This window comes from Corythoichthys intestinalis, chromosome 15, assembly GCF_030265065.1.
Source record: "Corythoichthys intestinalis isolate RoL2023-P3 chromosome 15, ASM3026506v1, whole genome shotgun sequence".
Lineage (NCBI taxonomy): Eukaryota > Metazoa > Chordata > Actinopteri > Syngnathiformes > Syngnathidae > Corythoichthys > Corythoichthys intestinalis.
The window spans coordinates 49232655-49252072 of record NC_080409.1 but is presented as its reverse complement, the minus strand read 5'-3'; the positions used below and the strand labels follow the sequence as shown (position 1 = coordinate 49252072).

At 39.5% G+C, this 19418-nt stretch overlaps 1 protein-coding gene across 2 annotated transcripts in view; it reads left to right on the top strand.

Moving 5' to 3' along the window:
• LOC130930729 (latent-transforming growth factor beta-binding protein 2-like) overlaps positions 1–13306 on the top strand; it is a 309203-nt gene extending 295897 nt beyond the window's left edge. For both annotated transcript variants that reach the window (XM_057858789.1, XM_057858788.1), the window contains exons 37-41: positions 369–509; positions 584–757; positions 3120–3398; positions 6473–6622; positions 8739–13306. In XM_057858789.1, the coding sequence (XP_057714772.1) occupies positions 369–509; positions 584–757; positions 3120–3398; positions 6473–6622; positions 8739–8914 (920 nt within the window). In that variant the 3' untranslated portion in view covers positions 8915–13306. The remainder of the gene's footprint in view (positions 1–368; positions 510–583; positions 758–3119; positions 3399–6472; positions 6623–8738) is intronic.
• Positions 13307–19418: the final 6112 nt, after the last annotated feature.

Genomic DNA, 19418 nt, shown 5'->3' with positions numbered 1-19418 from the left:
TGTGCAGCCGTCCATCTTGGAGAAGATAGCGCACGTGTGTCCCGTGCCAGCATTCTGGCTGCTCTTATTGACACCACATGTCCCATTAGGCTTATTGCTTTCAGTCACAAAGCACATGTTTGAACTTTTTGTTTTGGTACGGCATTCCTCTGCGCCTGTAAACAAACCGACAGCTTTTTTTATGTAATGGAATGAAAAAATGTTTGTGATTATGACAATAAATACAAATAAAAGGCACCAAACCAAACATTTCTTACATTTTATTGTAAGAAATAAATAACCGTATGACTAGTAAGGGCTCTCACAGTTCTAATGTTCAACTGTTTTTGTCAATATCACAATGTTGACGTGCCTCTGTGTTTTTTTAGATTATGATGAATGTGAATTTGGAAATTCCTGTATGGATGGAGCGTGCGTGAACACACCGGGCTCTTTCAACTGTTTCTGCAGTCCGCCATTAGTGCTGGACAACACGCGGCTGCGCTGTATAAGTGTCAACACAACTGAAGGTGCCACATTCAAAAACGGAAACTGTGTGATTTGAATGAAATTTTTCCATATTTCATTGTTTTTGTCTTCATAGAATCTGTGGAGTCTAACACCGATGTGCACATGGACATCTGCTGGCAGCGTCTGGAGGGAGACAACGTGTGTTCGGATCCCCTGCAGGGCCGCAGAACAACTTACACTGAGTGTTGCTGCCTTTATGGAATCGCCTGGAGTGGACAGTGTGCCTTCTGTCCTAGGAAGGACTCAGGTGCCCAAAAAAAAAAAAAAAAAAAAATAGCAATTTAATACAATTCTGGGCCACTGGCGAGCGAGCAAGCCGCTACTTTTTTCCTTCATTTTAAATCATGCGGCTGATAGTCCAGTGTGGCTTATTTGTTGATTTATTTGGGTTAATAGGTAACACTTCATTTGACAGCGGCGTCATAAGATTGTCATAATTATGACATGACACTATCATGGGCATTACTGAATGCTTGTGTCATTAAGTGTCATCCAGCAAATTATGTCACTAACCCCATTTATGTCCGGATTGGATCTTTTACATCCATTCAAAAGTGAAATAATTTGCCGGATAACACAAAATGACGTCTGTTGTAAGCATTCATTAATGCTAATGACAGTTTCATGTCATAATTATGATTGTCTAATGACAGTCTTATGGCACCACTGTCAAATAAAGTGTTACCAAATACTATAACTAGCAGTTAATGAAACAAGCGGAACAGTAACTGAAAAAAAAATTACCACAGAACATGAATTTTGATTGTTATTTACATCTGTAGCGCTGCAATGCATGCTAGGAGGCATGTTGGACAACAACAGTGTTGACAGCAGATGGCAGCAGAGGTTGACTGTCTACCCCAAGGGAGCAGTGATGGCCATATGAAGCGTCTTGAAGCAATAAAGCATTGCAGCCAATTGGTTCAAAGCTTCATGGTGGTTCATTTGGTCTTACGACAGTCATATGATGCCGCTGTCAAATAGTGTTACCGGTTAATATCTTTTGGTGTAAATATCCCATAATGCACTGAGGACAGCTGCGGCTTATAGTCCAGTGCGGCTTATCTCTGAAAATATGCGGTTTTCGTGCCAAATTTGGTGGGTGGCGGCTTCTCGTCAGGTGCGCCCTATATTGCGAAAATTATGGTATCTAGAGGTGGGTAGAGTAGCCAAAAATTGTACTGGTAGCGTGACTTCAAAATAATATTACCGTAATTTTCCCACCATAAGGCCCACCTGACTATAAGCCGCCACCCGCCAAATTTGACACGAAAACAACACTTGCTTATAGATAAGTCGCAGCTGTCCTCTTTGTATTATGGGATATTTATACCAAAAGATATTAGCAGGTTACACTTTATTTGACTGCGGCATCATACAACTGTCATAAGACCAAATAAACCACCACGAAGCTTTGAACCAATTGGCTGCCAAGCGTCATTGCTTCAAGAAGCTGCATTTGGCCATTGTTGCTCCCTTGGGGGAGACAGTCAACCTCTGTTGCTATCTGTTTTCAACACTGTTGTTGTCTAACATGCCTCCTAGCATGCATTGCAGCACTACAGATGTAAATAACAATCTTAATTCATGGTCTGTCCTAATTATTTCTTCAGTTACTGCTCCAATTGTTTCATTAATTGCTAGTTATGGTGTTTGCTAACACTTTTTTTAATAGTGGCGCCCAGAGCTGGGATTCTTTGGGCATCTAACGATTCGATTACGATTCAGAGGCTCCGATTCGATTATAAAACGATTATTGATGCTCCCCCCTCTTTTTTTTTTTTTTTTTTCACCCAATGTTTTGTACATTAGTTCTAAACTTGTTCAAAAATCCTCTCAGGCTAAACCAAACTACTATTTCAGTAGCTTTGAGTCATGGTGAGGGCAGCGCTCGATATCAAATATTTAATTTTTTCCGGTGCTATAAAGACGCCACGTTAACAGGCTGGCGTGATCATAGAAGGGCAAGCTTGCATCTGATTGGTATAATGAAGTAATGTGATTATTGTTGCAACATCTCATTGGTGAAATTGGGAGAGCTACTCTTGGCATCACTGTCCAAAAAAAAAAAATGTATAATAATAATATAAGGAATAAAGAGGAAAAATGTAACGACTCTTGTGTAGCCCGTAGTAGCAAAGTAAGAGTAGTGTTTTTTCTTCACAAATCTACTCAAGTAAAAGTAAAAAATATGGCTTAATAGAAATAATAATAACAATAATAGAAATAAAGAATAATACATCTTGTTACAGATTACAGCGACTGCAGTAACAAATAAAATGTTTGTAATATCTGTTTCCTCTTGATTTTGGAAATACAATATGCCCGGACATTCCAAATTAAACTTGGAATTTCTTGGAGCAAAAATGATAGATATGTCTCTGAAATGCTGAGATAATTCTATTTTTAATAAAGACACCGAAACCTCAGTTTTTAATAATGGTTTAATGTGACTCATTTTGCTGTGCTGGATCACATGCTGTTTGTTTCTAGTGACTGACGAATGAAGACAAATGGCACAGATCAGGGAAGATGAGTGGGAGGATGTTATATTTTTTCAGGATTAAAATCATAGTTTCCAATCCTAACTTCCGATATGTTGTGTTTAGAGGACTACGCGGTCATGTGCAACCTCCCTCTCCGCGGTGGTTCAGACAGTCTACGAGAGAGGCCGGGCTACGAATACGGTGTCGACGGGCCAGAGGATCCCGCGGAGCCTTTTGTTCCTTCGTATTGGGACAACTACGGTGGCCCGGCGGGACCGTACAACGCACCCGCGAGCATCCCTCTCTTCAACGATAACGACTACAGCATCCGACAGCCGCCTATGCGAGTCCCCGTCCATCGGCCCCGGGAGCACCAGCCTCGGCTAGTGGATTCCTTCTCTGGTTGGTGGAAAGCTTTATCTTACCAGTCTCATTCAAGTACAGTGTCACCTCAAGATATGAAATGTATCCGTTGCAGAGTGGCTTTCGTATCATGATAACATTTTTATGTATTATGAACAGTGTTGTCAGTACCGCGTGAGTTAGTAACGCGTTACTGTAATCTGATTACTTTTTTCAGTAACGAGTAATCTCACGCATTCATTTTTTCTACACCAGTAATCTGATTAAAGTTAGTTTCCTTAGTGTCTCTGCGTTACTATTTTTTCATTGCCTCATAACGTATGTAAAATGAAAGATATTGTAGTCATGTACGAAGAGCATTTTGAATAGAAAATGCTAAAATAAAAGGTTCCCGGTACGTGTTTCCGTGACAACCTTTTTGCTATTTCCTGTTTGGGTCTCGCGTCACGTGTTGTGGGACTGAGGCGGGTGGGCATTTGCGCCGAGTGTTGAGACGTTGCGAGGGAATGTTGATTTGTGGATAACCATGAATGAAGGTGAGTATTTTTCCTTCATTCTGGAGAGTATCAGCAAAAAGTTGGACGCCCTACATGCGTGGCCGTTTAGTAGCTTTTCCGTAGCAACGACGGGCAGTCATCGCTCCAAGTTGGCAAGTTTTGTTTACATCATATGCGTGTTCAACATTTATGCCGTGAGGTAATGTGTTCGTTTAGCATCTGTGGGATGTGTTGTAAGTCCGATTGAGTGTAAAGTGCTTAGTTGCCGCCACGTTTTGTGGCCAAATTAACCGCGTGTGTGTTGAGAGGAGTACTTCCGGGTTGTGCACGTGCATCCGCGCCCGCCACCACCTTTGTGTTTATTGCACTGTACAATCCACTTGCGTGTTGTTGATTATTGTGCTGTCAGTTTGCATTGTTTTACACTGGCACTGATATGCTGTTAACCATAACCTGAAATTCAGAAGTTTTGACATGAGGCTTGATCGTAAAGTTTTAGCGGGGTTTAGTTGGTCTGTGGAGTTGATTTCAACAAATTCCAAGCAGTTTGTCAGATATTTGTCAGTTTCATGGCTCCGGAGTGGCTAAGATAGCGCGCAATTCTGATATTCCCCTTTAAATTCAATCATCCGAAAGTCAATTACATGTGATGACATTTTTCTGTTGTCAATCTTATGTTGAGGCGGCAAAGGGGGAAAAATGGGTAAAAAGTAACTGATAGATTACTTTTAAAGTAACTTAGTTACTTTGATTTGATAATGAAGTCATTAGTAAAGTAACTAGATTACTTTTTTGAGGCGTAATCAGTAATCGGTAATTAAATTACTTTTTCAAGTAATCTGTGACAACACTAATTGTGAATCACGTTTCACATGTAAATTGCCTAATTCATTCCAAGCTCTACTAAACCACCGCATTAAATTTGTCCGCCTGTCTCCTCATGGCACTTAAGTGTAACTATTTTGTTAGGTTTCAGCTCATTCTACTAACATTATCAACTACTCAAGATCATAGCAAACATGGAGTGCTAAAACAAGAGCTAACTCTGCTCTTCTACCCTCAAGCTTTTCTGTCCTACATGCCCATCTTGTCACCTACGGTTCCAGAGCGTTTAGCCACTCTGCCCCCCAGCTCTGGAACTCTCAACCCCCTAATGTACATAACCCGGACTCAAAACCCAACTGTTCGAACTATCATACACAACTTAGCCTCTGTTCTGGTCTGTGTTACGACTTCCTAATATCCTGTTACTTTGAGTTTGATCTGCACGCTTGCCTTTTAGTTGTGTTTCTTTTACGGCGATTTTGAGTGTTCTCAAAGGCGCGGTAAAATAAAATGCATTATTATGATTAGGGCTGTCAAAATTATCGTGTTAACGGGCGGTAATTTTAAATTAATCACGTTAAAATATTTGACGCAATTAACGCACATGCCCCGCTCAGACAGATTTAAATGACAGTACAGTGAAATGCCCACTTGTTAATTGTGTTTCATGGAGGTTTTGCCGCCCTCTGCTGGCGCTTGGGCGCGACTGATTTTATAGGCTTCGGCACCCATGAGCATTGTGTAAGTAATTATTGACATCAACAATGGCGGGCTACTAGTTTATTTTTTGATTGTAAATTTAACAAATTTTAATAAAACGAAAACATTAAGAGGGGTTTTAATATAAAATTTCTATAACTTGTCCTAACATTTATCTTTTAAGAACTACAAGTCTTTCTGCCCATGGATCGCTTTAACAGAATGTTAATAATGTTAATGCCATCTTGTTGATTTATTGTTATCATAAACAAATACAGTCCTTATGTACAGTATGTTGAATGTATATATCCATCTTGTGTCTTATCTTTCCATTCCAACAATAATTTACAGAAAAATATGGCATATTTTATAGATTGTTTGAATTACGATTAATTAATTTTTAAGCAGTAATTAACTCGATTAAAAAATTTGATCGTTTGACAGCCCTAGTAATTATTGACATCAACAATGGCGAGCTACTAGTTTATTTTTTGTTTGAAAATTTTACAAATTTTATTAAAACGAAAACATTAAGAGGGGTTTTAATATACAATTTCTATAACTTGTACGAACATTTATATGTAATAAACAAATACAATACTTATGTACAGTATGTTGAATGTTTATATCCGTCTTGTGTCTTATCTTTCCATTCCAACAATAATTTACAGAAAAATATGGCATATATTATAGATGGTTTGAATTGCGATTAATTACGATTAATTAATGTTTAAGCTGTGATTAACCTGATTAAAAATTTTAATCGTTTGACAGCCCTAATTATGATAACATATAGTCTCCGGGTTACGAATGAGTTCTGTTCATACGCTGCATTTCCGCGTAAGTCAGAATTAACCTTTCAAAGTACCCCTAAATCTCAAAATAACTATCCAAAATATTGTATCTCGTCTAATGATGGAAGATACACTACCCTCTGGTGGCAGCATTCAGTCTTTTCTTCACTGTATCTTTTTCAAAAATTATTTTTTTTGCGTACCGAAGTTTCCTGTCTTAAGATACAACTGCATATAACACTGATTCTACATCCTAGGTTAAAGTTAATTCATTCCCAACTTCTCTTTTTGTTTCCAGAGCGCTACGATAGCTTTGAGGGTCTCCAAGCAGAAGAATGCGGCATTCTGAACGGCTGTGAAAATGGACGTTGCGTTCGTGTGAGGGAAGGCTACACCTGCGACTGCTTCGACGGTTACCAGCTGGACCTAAACAAGATGGCCTGCATAGGTGCGCTCTCGTTATGATGCCTGACACGTAACACAGTGTAGTTCATGCTTGACTTTACGAATGTAGAAAAAAAATGGTTTGAATTTTCATACAATCTCTGATTCCCTATTATTATCAGGTTTGTGAGATTGTTTGGCTTTGAGTCGTTCCAGTTGGTCCAAAATATCATCTTCAAATGTTCAATTCAATTCAATTTTATTTGTATAGCCCTGGATCACAACAAGGTTGTCTCAAAGGGCTTTGCATAGGCAATATGATACACAATCAGAAACAGCAAATGAAGCAACAAAGATGAATAAATAAATTCAAGTCCTGGGTATCCCCCATCCTTAGACCCTCCATGTCGGCAAGGAAAAACTCCAAAAACTCCAAAGTCTTTGGGAGAAAATATGAAACTTTGGGGTTGTACCACAGTCAGGAGAGATCCACTCCCAGGACGGATAGACAGGAAGCCCCAGGACTGCTAATGGGAATTAGCAGGCGAAGTTATAGTCCGTAAAGATGCAGTGGAGTAAAGGAACAAGAAGAGGTCCATCTAGCCAGATGAGACGGGGGTAGCAACGAGGACGTCCATCTAGCCAGGGGTCCGGACAGTCAGGAAACTGCAGCTGAAAAATAGCCCCTCCAGGGGACACCGGGTGACTAGTGATGAAGAGACTAGACAACTAGATATTAACGTTGGAAAATAGAAATAAAGTAAGATAAGTGGTATGTAGAGTGAGAAAAAGGAGATAGAACTCAGTGGCTGTACTTCCCCCAGCTTTATAGCTTCTAGTGCAGCTTAGACTAAACCGTGAGTCTACTCCGACTTCAACTAGCCTGACCATAAACTTTGTTGAATAGGAACGTTTTTAATCTAATCTTAAATGTGCAGACTGTCTCGGCTTCTTTAATATTAGCTGGAAGCTGATTCCATAAAACGGGCTTGGTGGCTAAAGGCTCTAGCTCCGAAAGTACTTTTAGAAACCCTGGGAACTACCTGTAGACCTGCATTCTGAAAGCGTAGTGTTCTGTTGGGGTGGTATGGAACCAGAGCATCGGTGAGATAAGATGGCCCCAACCCATTAATGGTCTTAAATGTAAGAAGGAGAATTTTAAATTTATTTCTAAACTCGACTGGAAGCCAGTGAAGGGCCTAGAGCACAGGGGTGATGTGCTCTCTTCTATTGGTTCCTGTTAAAAGTCTTGCTGCTGCGTTTTGGAGGAGCTGAACACCTTTTAGAGAACTTTTAGGACAAGCTGCAAGTAGGGAGTTACAGTAATCCAATCTCGATATAACGAACGCGTGAATTAATTTTTCTGCATCGCTTTTAGATAAAATATTTCTAATTTTGGCTATGTTGTGCAGGTGAAAGAAGGCCGTTCTGTAGGTTTGTTTAATGTGAGCTTTAAACGATAAGTCAGGGTCAAATAAAACTCCTAGGGTTTTAACTGTGGTGCTGGAGGCTAACCTTACATTGTCCAGAGTGACTATCTGGGCAGCTAAAGAGTCTCTCACACTTTTCGGGCCTATTATAAGGACTTCTGTCTTTTCAGGGTTAAGTAGAAGATAGTTAGTGCTCATCCAGGTATTTATATCTCGGACGCAGGTGCTTAGTTTGTCCACTTGCCTGATCTGCTCAGGTTTAATTGATAAATACAGTTGTGTGTCGTCAGCGTAACAATGAAAGTTAAGGCTATGTTGTCTGATGATATTACCGAGAGGATGTTGAAATCATACTTCGGTGATCTCCGAGTTTAAACCTCGTGGAGCCCTGCTTGAAATTTACTGCGGTGAGGCAACTCTTCATGCGGCTCAAGGAGAAGATTTGCATTTAACAACCTTGCATTAGCTTGTGTATTATGGCCATCTAATGAAAACATTTTCCTCCTCTAAAGCGTTGTCTGTTAGCCCTCGGCCCGGCTGCTCGCTGCCAAGAATAAGGCCTTGAATCTCATCCGCCTCACTCTATCGACAACATCGGGTTTTTATATCTCTTAAGTGTGCTTTTTGTCTATGAGACAGTCTTATTATGGAATGCGATGATTACAATATTCCGTCATTGTACCGGCTTAGTAGCTTCAAGGTCAACACGTGGCTCGCCGCATGCTCACGTCATGTGTTCTTTGCCCGCAGATATAAACGAGTGTGAGGACATAAGCGACAAGGTGCCGTTGTGTCAGAACGGCCAATGCAGCAACACGGAAGGATCCTACAAGTGCACCTGCTTGCCCGGCTTCGTGGCCTCCGCCAAGCCACACAAATGCATCCCGGCCATCCCGGAGGCAGCGCATAAAGACACAGGGAACTGAGCGCCAATTTCTCCCGCTTCCTTTAGTGTTGAACTTTCATTCCTCCTCTGGCCTTCTCCTCAGTGCCTGGCACAAATGACGCTGAAACGTCCAGACTCCCAAGTCCTCGCATCAGACACGCTTGCGTTCGGCTCACCACGCGCTTATCATCGAATCATAAATGAACGAAAATGGGGCGCACGCAATGAAGACATGACAAGGGATTCTGCGGATTCCATTCGTTCCCCCTACCTGGAAATGATATAATTAGACAAATTTATTTTCTCTGTCATGTGGATAGAAAAAGTCTACACAAAGTGTCTGAAACTTATTTTGGGTTAGTCAGATGGGCGTTTGAATGTGAACGTTAGCACATCTTCAGTTAAGGCAGTGCTTCTCAATTATTTTCTGTTACGCCCCCTCCAGGAAGACGTAAACGTTCTGTGCCACCCCCAACTCTGCTGCCGCTGTAAATATACTGTAGTATCATCTGTCTATAAAATTCTTATTATTATAAGTTGGGTTGTTCCGATCACGTTTTTTTCTCCCGATCCGATCCCGATCGTTTTAGTTGCTTTTTTTTGCTCCCGATTCAATTCCCAATCATTCCTGATAATTTTCCCGATCATATACATTTTGGCAATGCATTAAGAAAAAAATGAATAAAACTCGGACGAATATATACATTCAACATACAGTACATAAGTACTGTATTTCTTTATTATGACAATAAATCCTCAAGATGGCATTTACATTATTAACATTCTTTCTGTGAAAGGGATCCACGGATTGAAAGACTTGTAATTCTTAAAGGATAAATGTGACTTTGTACATTGTGACTAAATATTGCCATCTAGTGTATTTGTTGAGCTTTCAGTAAATGATACTGTAGCCATTTAACTGTTCTGCCCAAATGCATGATGGGAAGTGCAACCATTACTGTGCGTCGTGGTACCAATTGATATATCTTCTCTGCGTTGGGAAATAACACAGGGTGTTAAGAAAAAGATAAACTACTACCTTTCTTCCCCACATTGCTTCCCACGATTATTCTAATTGTTGGGAGAGGGATTGTAAGGCTTTAGCCATTTAAAAAAAGTCTCCAAGAGCTGCCAAAATTCTCTCTTCTCATTTTATGCTGCCTTTTAGCTCTATATACTGTATGGGTAAAATGGCGCCATTATAGATTGAACGCGACAATGCGTGAGTGGGTCGTGCAGCGCATGCGTTAATTGCGTTAAATATTGTAACGTGATAAATGTAATAAATATTAGTTCTCGCTGTTAATACGATAAATTTGATAACCCTACCTTAAGCTTAAACTAAAGACTCTGGAAGAGTGTAACACATTATGTCTGTAACGTTAAATACAATTAGAAAACGATTTAATTAAAAAATATATATATATATTAAAAAAAGGCATGTCCGATATTTTTTTGCCGATTCCGATACTTTGAAAATGACGTGATCGGACCCGATCGATCGGCACATCTCTAATTATAAGTACACCTCTGCATAACATTGTGTCCTTTTTAATATTAAAGAAGACCATTTGACACTGAAAAAAAAGAAAAGAAAATCAATAAATTAATGATGCACGATAATACATTTTTCAACCGATATCGATAACCAATAATTTCCTGCCCCTTCCACCCCATAACCGATAGTGTCACGCCGATAATTCTATTCAAATATGTATGTAAAATTTTCTGGCGAAAAAGTATGTTCCCCAAGGTCACATGCGCCACCCCCAGCATCGCTCCGCGCCCCCTTCGGGGGGCCCGCCCCACTATTTGAGAAGTACTGAGTTAAAGCAACACTTGGTTATAGGGTTGTTCCGATCATGTTTTTTTGCTCCCGATCCGATACCGATCGTTTTAGTTTGAGTATCTGCCGATCCCGATATTTCCCGATCAGATTGCTTTTTTTTTTTTGCTCCCGATTCAGTTCCAATCATTCCTGGTAATTTTTCCCGATCATATACATTTTGGCAATGCATTAAGAAAAAAATGAATAAAACTCGGACGATTATATACATTCAACATACAATACATAAGTACTGTATTTGTTTATTATGACAATAAATCCTCAAGATAGCATTTACATTATTAACATTCTTCCTGTGAGAGGGATCCACGGATAGAAAGACTTGTGACTTTGTATATTGTGACTAAATATTGCCATCTAGTGTATTTTTTGAGCTTTCAGTAAATGATACTGGAGCCATGCCCAAATGCATGATGGGAAGTGGAACCATGACTGTGCGTAGTGCTACCAATTGATATATCTTCTCTGCGTTGGTAAATAACATAGGGTGTTAAGGAAAAGATCCACCACTACCGTTCTTCCCCACATTGCTTCCCACGATATTTCTAATTGTCGAGAGAGGGATTTTAAGGCTTTAGCCAATTAAAAAGAGACTCCAAAGACTGCCAAAATTCTCTCTACTCGTTTTACGCTGCCTGTTAGCTCTATATATAGGTAAAACTGCGCCATTATAGATTGAACGCGAGAACGCGTGAGTGGGTTGTGCAGCGCATGCGTTAATTGCATTAAATATTTTAACGTGATTCATTTAAAAAGTAATTAATTACCGCCGTTTACGCGATAAATTTGGTAGCCCTACTTTAAGCCAAAACTAAAGACTCTGGATGAATGTAAGACATTTAGTCTGTAACGTTAAATACAATTAGAAAACGATTAAATGAAAAAAAAAAATATATATATATATATTAAAAAAGGCATGTCCAATATTTTTTTGCCGATTCCGATACTTTGAAAATGCCGATCGATCGGGACATCTTTAGTTGAAAAGTTAGCTAGTGTTGCTTTAAAAATGATCACAAGTGATTATTTTAAGTTTAATAGTCATTAAAATGGGGGGGTGTAGACTTGTTTTATCCACTGTATGTACCCTATTTTTCGGAGTATAACTAACACAGTTTTTTTCATCGTTTGGCCAGGAGTGCAATTTATACTCCGGAGCGACTTAGGAGTGAAATTGTTATCACATTATGAAATCATTTCACTGGCGATCAGTCCTGTGTCCCTTAAACTCTTACCAGCAAGAAAAGATGAATGAATGGCACTTTTCAAACATTTTTTTTTTACTACGTTGAATCAGAGTTGAACAGCAATGTTTCGAACGTGCGGCCCAAGCGCTGGGGAGACAACACAACCAAACGTTTCAAAAATAAAAGCTTCAGTCGCCACCTTTAAAGACCTGAGATGTATATGAGGATCAGATTATGTGTTTTCTAAAGGTGCAATATTTGCCTTCGTCTGTTTGACCACTTTCCCCCCCACAACTTCCTTAAAATCAAACTAACGGTATTAACTTATTTTATTCTGTTGACCAAGTAGCGTGACGCTACATTGTAGTCTAAAATAACACCCAATCAAACAAATATCACTGCTTTTTAGTATAAATGGCTGCTTTTGTGTACACAATTCAAACAAATGATTCATTCCCACTAAGACAAAGACTCCAATGGAGAGGTTTGGTATATTTTGTACAGCTTTAGAACGGTGTATTTTTGGGGTAAATACTGTATTCTTGTAATGCTTCCTACATAGCACAAACAATATTTTACTTTGACATAAAATAAAAACAAAATCTAGAAAAAAAATGATGTTATAGCTTTGTAGATTTATACATCTGTTAAAAAAAATAAAAATTTAAAAAAAAATAGAGCAAACTTTTTTTAAAAGGCAAATCTTTTTATGTGTGAAGAGAGCGGCTGACACTGTACCAGAGGAACTGTGTGTATAATCTGCCCTGTGGAGCAGAATTTTTTTGTATTTTGGCGGGGGGAAAAGTGCCAGCACTGTTCTTAATCTAATGGCAAACATTTTCCATTTCATTACAAAGACAACGCTTTTTTTGGAATCGTAAGCACCGACTTCTGTATGTTACAACTCCATGGTTAAATGTCATTAATTGTGAACATTACTTCCTTCAGTCTGCTTTTTTTCGGAGTCATGAATGTATCACAGACAGCTTTCGCCTCCTTGTTTTTCTTTATTTGAACTTTTGTAATTGTTGTTCAGGTTTAATGAAATCATTTGTTTAACAGTCACCTGGCAAGATGCAAACATGGAAGCATGTAAATATTAAAGTCTTTTTTAATATCCCTTTAACCTGCATTAATGAACTATAAAAGATGCAACTGTTTCCATTCGACGTGCACTGTAATTTGACTGTGCTGTTCTAATCATCACTTGAACCAGATGGGAAGTCGAACATTTGGGTCAAAGTTGGAACAGTGAATGCCCTTGTAAAAGCCACAAATCACCTAATTATAATGTAATGTTCTAATGTTGGTGGTCAGCGGAAATATCACGCTCATTCATTCGGTTTACCTCCTGACTGTAATCACTGTCAGTCATCCAAATAAAAACTTTAAAAAAGACGTCTGCTTCATGTTTTCTTACGTGGTACTCATGGCTTAACAATTGTTTCATTTACAGGTAGTTCCCGGGTTACAACCAGTGTTGTTAACTTTACTTCAAAAAAGTATTTAATTACAGTTACAAATTTCTTCTCCCAAAAAGTAATTGAGTTAGTAACTCAGTTACCTGAATGTAAGAGTAATTAGTTACTTGGCAAAGTAACTGGTGTTACTTTTCATGTTTTTATTTAATTTATTATTTTGATTAAAAAAAAAATATATATATATATATATATATATATATATATACACTCACCGGCCACTTTATTAGGTACACCTGTCCAACTGCTCATTAACAGTAGAAGTCCCAGATAATTCTGTTGCTCCTACTAGTCCCAAACAATAGCCGATATGGCCTCTCCCCCGGAAAACCCAGAGGTGGCAAAAATGACCCAATTGCTTTTGAATTGGCAAGTCGGTGTCAGACAGACGACAGCCGTTCATCTGGAAATGCAACCACTAGACATACATTAACTTCAGACACAATGACCACAATCCATACTCCATGCTCCTGATTTAGTCCTTCTAAACTATAGACACAATACCTGCTTTACACTCAAATTGCAGTTCTAAAACGCTTTTTTTTCTTCTTCAAAACAATGTACACATTTAGGCCATTCATTCTGTTGTTATGTGTGGAGTATAGGAGAAGTGAATTAAAAAATGTGTAAAAAGTGTCAAACTTCATAAATAAATGTGATTAAATAAATGTAGCTTGACTTGAACTGACACAAACTAATACAAGAGTCACGGAGGAGAGGCCAAATCGGCCATTGTGAGGGAATATTAAGAGTGTTTGTATTGGGAAAGGCCAAGTCAGCCTCTGCTTCTGCTGGGTTTTCTAGTGTTAACACTTAATTTCTAATCAGCCAATCACATGGGGGCAACTCAGTGCATTTAGGCATGTAGACATGGTTTAAGACAATCTCCTGCAGTTCAAACCGAGCATCAGTATGGGGAAGAAAGGTGATTTGAGTGACTTTGAACGTGGCATGGTTGTTGGTGCCAGACAGGCTGGTCTGAGTATTTCAGAAACTGCTGATCTACTGGGATTTTCATGCACAACCATCTCTAGGGTTTACAGAGAATGGTCCGAAAAAGAAAAAAATATCCAATGAGCGGCAGTTCTGTGGGCGGAAATGCCTTGTTGATGCCAGAGGTCAGAGGAGAATGGCCAGACTGGTTCGAGCTGATAGAAAGGCAACAGTGACTCAAATAACCACCCGTTACAACCAAGGTAGGCAGAAGAGCATCTCTGAACGCAGAGTATGTCGAACTTTGAGGCAGATGGGGTACAGCAGCAGAAGACCATGCCAGGTGCCACTCCCTTCAGCTAAGAACAGGAAACTGAGGCTACAATTTGCACAAGCTCATTGAAATTGGACAATAGAAGATTGGAAAAACGTTGCCTGGTCTGATGAGTCTCGATTTCTGCTGCGACATTCGGATGGTAGGGTCAGAATTTGGCGTCAACAACATGAAAGCATGGATCTATCCTGCCTTGTATCAACGGTTCAGGCTGGTGGTGGTGGTGTAACGGTGTGGGGAATATTTTCTTGGCACTCTTTGGGCCCCTTGGTACCAATTGAGCATCGCTGGAACGCCACAGCCTACCTGACCATGTCCATCCCTTTATGACCACAATGTACCCAACTTCTGATGGCTACTTTCAGCAGGATAATGCACTATGTCATAAAGCTGGAATCATCTCAGACTGGTTTCTTGAACATGACAATGAGTTCACTGTACTCAAATGGCCTCCACATTCACCAGATCGCAATCCAATAAAGCATCATTGGGATGTGGTGGAACGGGAGATTCGCATCATGGATGTGCAGCCGACAAATCTGCACCAACTGTGTAATGCCATCATGTCAATATGGACCAAACTCTCTGAGGAATGCTTCCAGCACCTTGTTGAATCTATGCCACGAAGAATTGAGGCAGTTCTGAAGGGAAAAGGGGGTCCAACCCGTTACTAGCATGGTATACCTAACCCGTTACTAGCATGGTGTACCTAATATATATATATATATATATATATATATATATATATATATATATATATATATACATACATATATATATACATATATATATATATATATATATATATACATATATATACATATATATATAGGTCACGCTATGTGAAGTTCAAAGAGTTTTTGGGACAATTCGCCCTAGCCCAATTCTTTACCCTAAACTTAACTAGACACCGGGGTATTGTAGATATTGCGATAACTAAGCTTTGCTATGTTTGTGAAGAAATACCCCTCAATGTCGTTATAATTCTCATTTATTGACAAAGATGAGGGAACCCTGAAGAACAAGAAAATAGCTAATTAGCCACAGCATACTAACTTAACTGACTAGAAGAAAACGGAACAAGTACTAACACAACAGATAACATATCTTTCCCTGTACATATATAAGCCAAAATACAACAAGAGGTACCTAATTAACATTAACAGAGAGTAGACTTACAGAAATATGTGTGGAGCACCAATAGCACATAGCAATAGCTTAAACGTCTCATACAACTACCAACTCTCCCACTGTTGAGATGAATAACATTACTATGGAACGGCGCTGCCCCCTAGCGGCCGGTGGCATTCTCTTCAGTTTGGAAGTCATTTATTGTTGTGAATCAACCGTTAAAGTTGTTAAAATGGCTCCTGTTATTGCATTAGTTTCCTTCCGTCTATTTTTGACATGTGTAAGTTTTAAAACTGTTTCATCATTTAAAGATAGACATAAGTTAAATTTTGCCGATTTAGGAGCATTTTAGATAAAAAGTGACTTAGGTTCGCTAGGAAGGTTCTCTACAACAGAGCCTTCCTGAGAGGTCTACTGCTTTAAGATGGCGGCTGTTTACTAACGTCGGCAAGTGTATCATTTGGCATTTACTTCCCTATACATTTGCTAACGCCGCCAAGTCTGTCATTTCACATCTAGTTCTATATACATGTGATATCTAGCGTAGCATCATGTGGGCGTAGTTTGTAGGTTGTCAGCTACAGTCAGGTATTATTGGAGCCACCTAGCATCGCGTTTGCAACGGCGTCGCAACTCCCTTCCCACTCCCACTCTTCTTTCTTTGGGTCCCTCAGACTTTTCTCGCGTCATTCAACCAACGTAGTAACGCATAGTAACGCGCGCCTTTACATCCTCAGTAACGGTATTGGCGTTGCAAATATGAGAAATTAATGAGATTACTCACTACTGAAAAAAATAACGCCGTTATACTCTCATGTTCTCATACTCAACTTAGGCGATTTTGATTTTACAGCACCGGAGTTTCGTCCGCCATTTTGTCTCCAGTCTCTTTTTTTTTTTTTTTTTTTTTCCCGCATAAATATTACCTTATAGGACCTCACAGTATCTTATTATATGCTTTACTTTATTAATATGACTTGTTCTGTCCTCACTAAACGTGAAGTTGTTCAGATTTACAAACAGCAAACAAAACAATTGTACTTTTTGAAGCTTTTTACTTCACTTTTGACAATTTGTAAAGCTGTACCACATATATGTACACATGTTCAAAACGACATGCATTTTAACAAATGAACACTTGACAAAAAACAATTGGTTTTCTAACGTCCATCTAGTCTGATCAATATGTAAATTTAGTAGATTCAATTAGCCTAATTTGCCTTACCCAAGTCTACTAGCTTGAATGCTATGAATGCTAATGTATTTACAATTCTCTTTGCAAATCGCTCACACGTAACTCCCTAAACGGTAGCTGTAAATTTAATTACAAATGCATATACAAACATATATTAGCTGAAACAACTTACAGCTTTTTCGTGGGCCAAACCAGAGCGCAGCTATCTTTTATCCATGTCAGATGTCTAAGTCTTCTAACCCTAACCCCATTTTGTGGAGGTACTTAAAGGGTGGATTCCGATTTACGTGGAAATTCGGGTTACGTCGCCAGCGTAGGAATGGAACTCGTTCGTAACCCGGGGACAACCTGTATTTAATTATTTAAAGTTGTTTATTTAGACAAATATACTCATTTCGGTCTTAAATACTTACATATATTTCATTTCGTTGATTATATAATTCCAGGGCTGTCCCGATCTGATCACGAGATCGGTAATCGGGCCGATCGTGCTATTTTTCAGAGGATCGGTGTTGGGTGAAAAGGGTTTTTAATTTAAAGAATATATTTTTCTGCTTCATGCTTGTACAGCGCCATCGTCTGTCACCCTCCCTCCTGCTAAGCAGTGCGGCCAAACTGTCCAGCTTGCGTTTGGTACTTAAAGCTAACGATTATTGACAGGTTTGGAGCCTTGAGCTTGCCAGAGAAGTTTGGTAGCTACACGATCAAAGGCACAAATCTGTCAATCATCTTTAAACTATCATAAGTGTGCTGTGGCAACTCATTGTGTAAGTGAGAGACTGTTCTCTGCAGCGTGAGCATCAAAGCGTGAGTGGATTCATTCAATGAAGCATTTAATAAAGACAAGCATTTTTCTAGGTCATTCTTGTTTAAAGATAATGCACATTTTTAAGGCGGCACGGTGGGACAGTAACATTTTTTGAACATTTGTTAAAAAAAAAATTTTTTAAACCCTTCGGTATCGGATCGGAACTCGGTATCATCAGATTCTCAAAATCAGGTGACTCGGAATGGTGCAAAAATATGTTATTGGGAGATCCCTGTATACTGTAATTCACTTTGATTTGTTTACGATACTGAATATTTGTAAGTCGTTTGAATCACAAGCGGATTTTAAGGGGGGGCTGGAGGGGCAAGGCCCCCCCCCCCCGGTGGCCGAAAAGTGTCATTGCATGTAATGGACTTTCCTATATACAGTGCCTTGCAAAAGTATTCGGCCCCCTTGAATCTTGCAACCTTTCGCCACATTTCAGGCTGCAAACATAAAGATATGAAATTTAATTTTTTTGTCAAGAATCAACAACAAGTGGAACACAATCGTGAAGTGGAACAACATTTATTGGATAATTTAAACTTTTTTAACAAATAAAAAACTGAAAAGTGGGGCGTGCAATATTGTTCGGCCCCTTTACTTTCAGTGCAGCAAACTCACTCCAGAAGTTCAGTGAGGATCTCTGAATGATCCAATGTTGTCCTAAATGACCAATGATGATAAATAGAATCCACCTGTGTGTAATCAAGTCTCCGTATAAATGCACCTGCTCTGTGATAGTCTCAGCGTTCTGTTTAAAGTGCAGAGAGCATTATGAAAACCAAGGAACACACCAGGCAGGTCCGAGATACTGTTGTGGAGAAGTTTAAAGCCGGATTTGGATACAAAAAGATTTCCCAAGCTTTAAACATCTCAAGGAGCACTGTGCAAGAAATGGAAGGAGCATCAGACCACTGCAAATCTACCAAGACCCGGCCGTCCTTCCAAACTTTCTTCTCAAACAAGGAGAAAACTGATCAGAGATGCAGCCAAGAGGCCCATGATCACTCTGGATGAACTGCAGAGATCTACAGCTGAGGTGGGAGAGTCTGTCCATAGGGCAAAAATCAGTCGTACACTGCACAAATCTGGCCTTTATGGAAGAGTGGCAAGAAGAAAGCCATTTCTCAAAGATATCCATAAAAAGTCTCATTTAAAGTTTGCCACAAGCCACCTGGGAGACACAGCAAACATGTGGAAGAAGGTGCCCTGGTCAGATGAAACCAAAATTGAACTTTTTGGCCACAATGCAAAACGATATGTTTGGCGTAAAAGCAACACAGCTCATCACCCTGAACACACCATCCCCACTGTCAAACATGGTGGTGGCAGCATCATGGTTTGGGCCTGCTTTTCTTCAGCAGGGACAGGGAAGATGGTTAAAATTGACGGGAAGATGGATGCAGCCAAATACAGGAACATTCTGGAAGAAAACCTGTTGGTATCGGCACAAGACCTGAGACTGGGACGGAGATTTATCTTCCAGCAGGACAATGATCCAAAACATAAAGCCAAATCTACAATGGAATGGTTCAAAAATAAACGTATCCAGGTGTTAGAATGGCCAAGTCAAAGTCCAGACCTGAATCCAATCGAGAATCTGTGGAAAGAGCTGAAGACTGCTGTTCA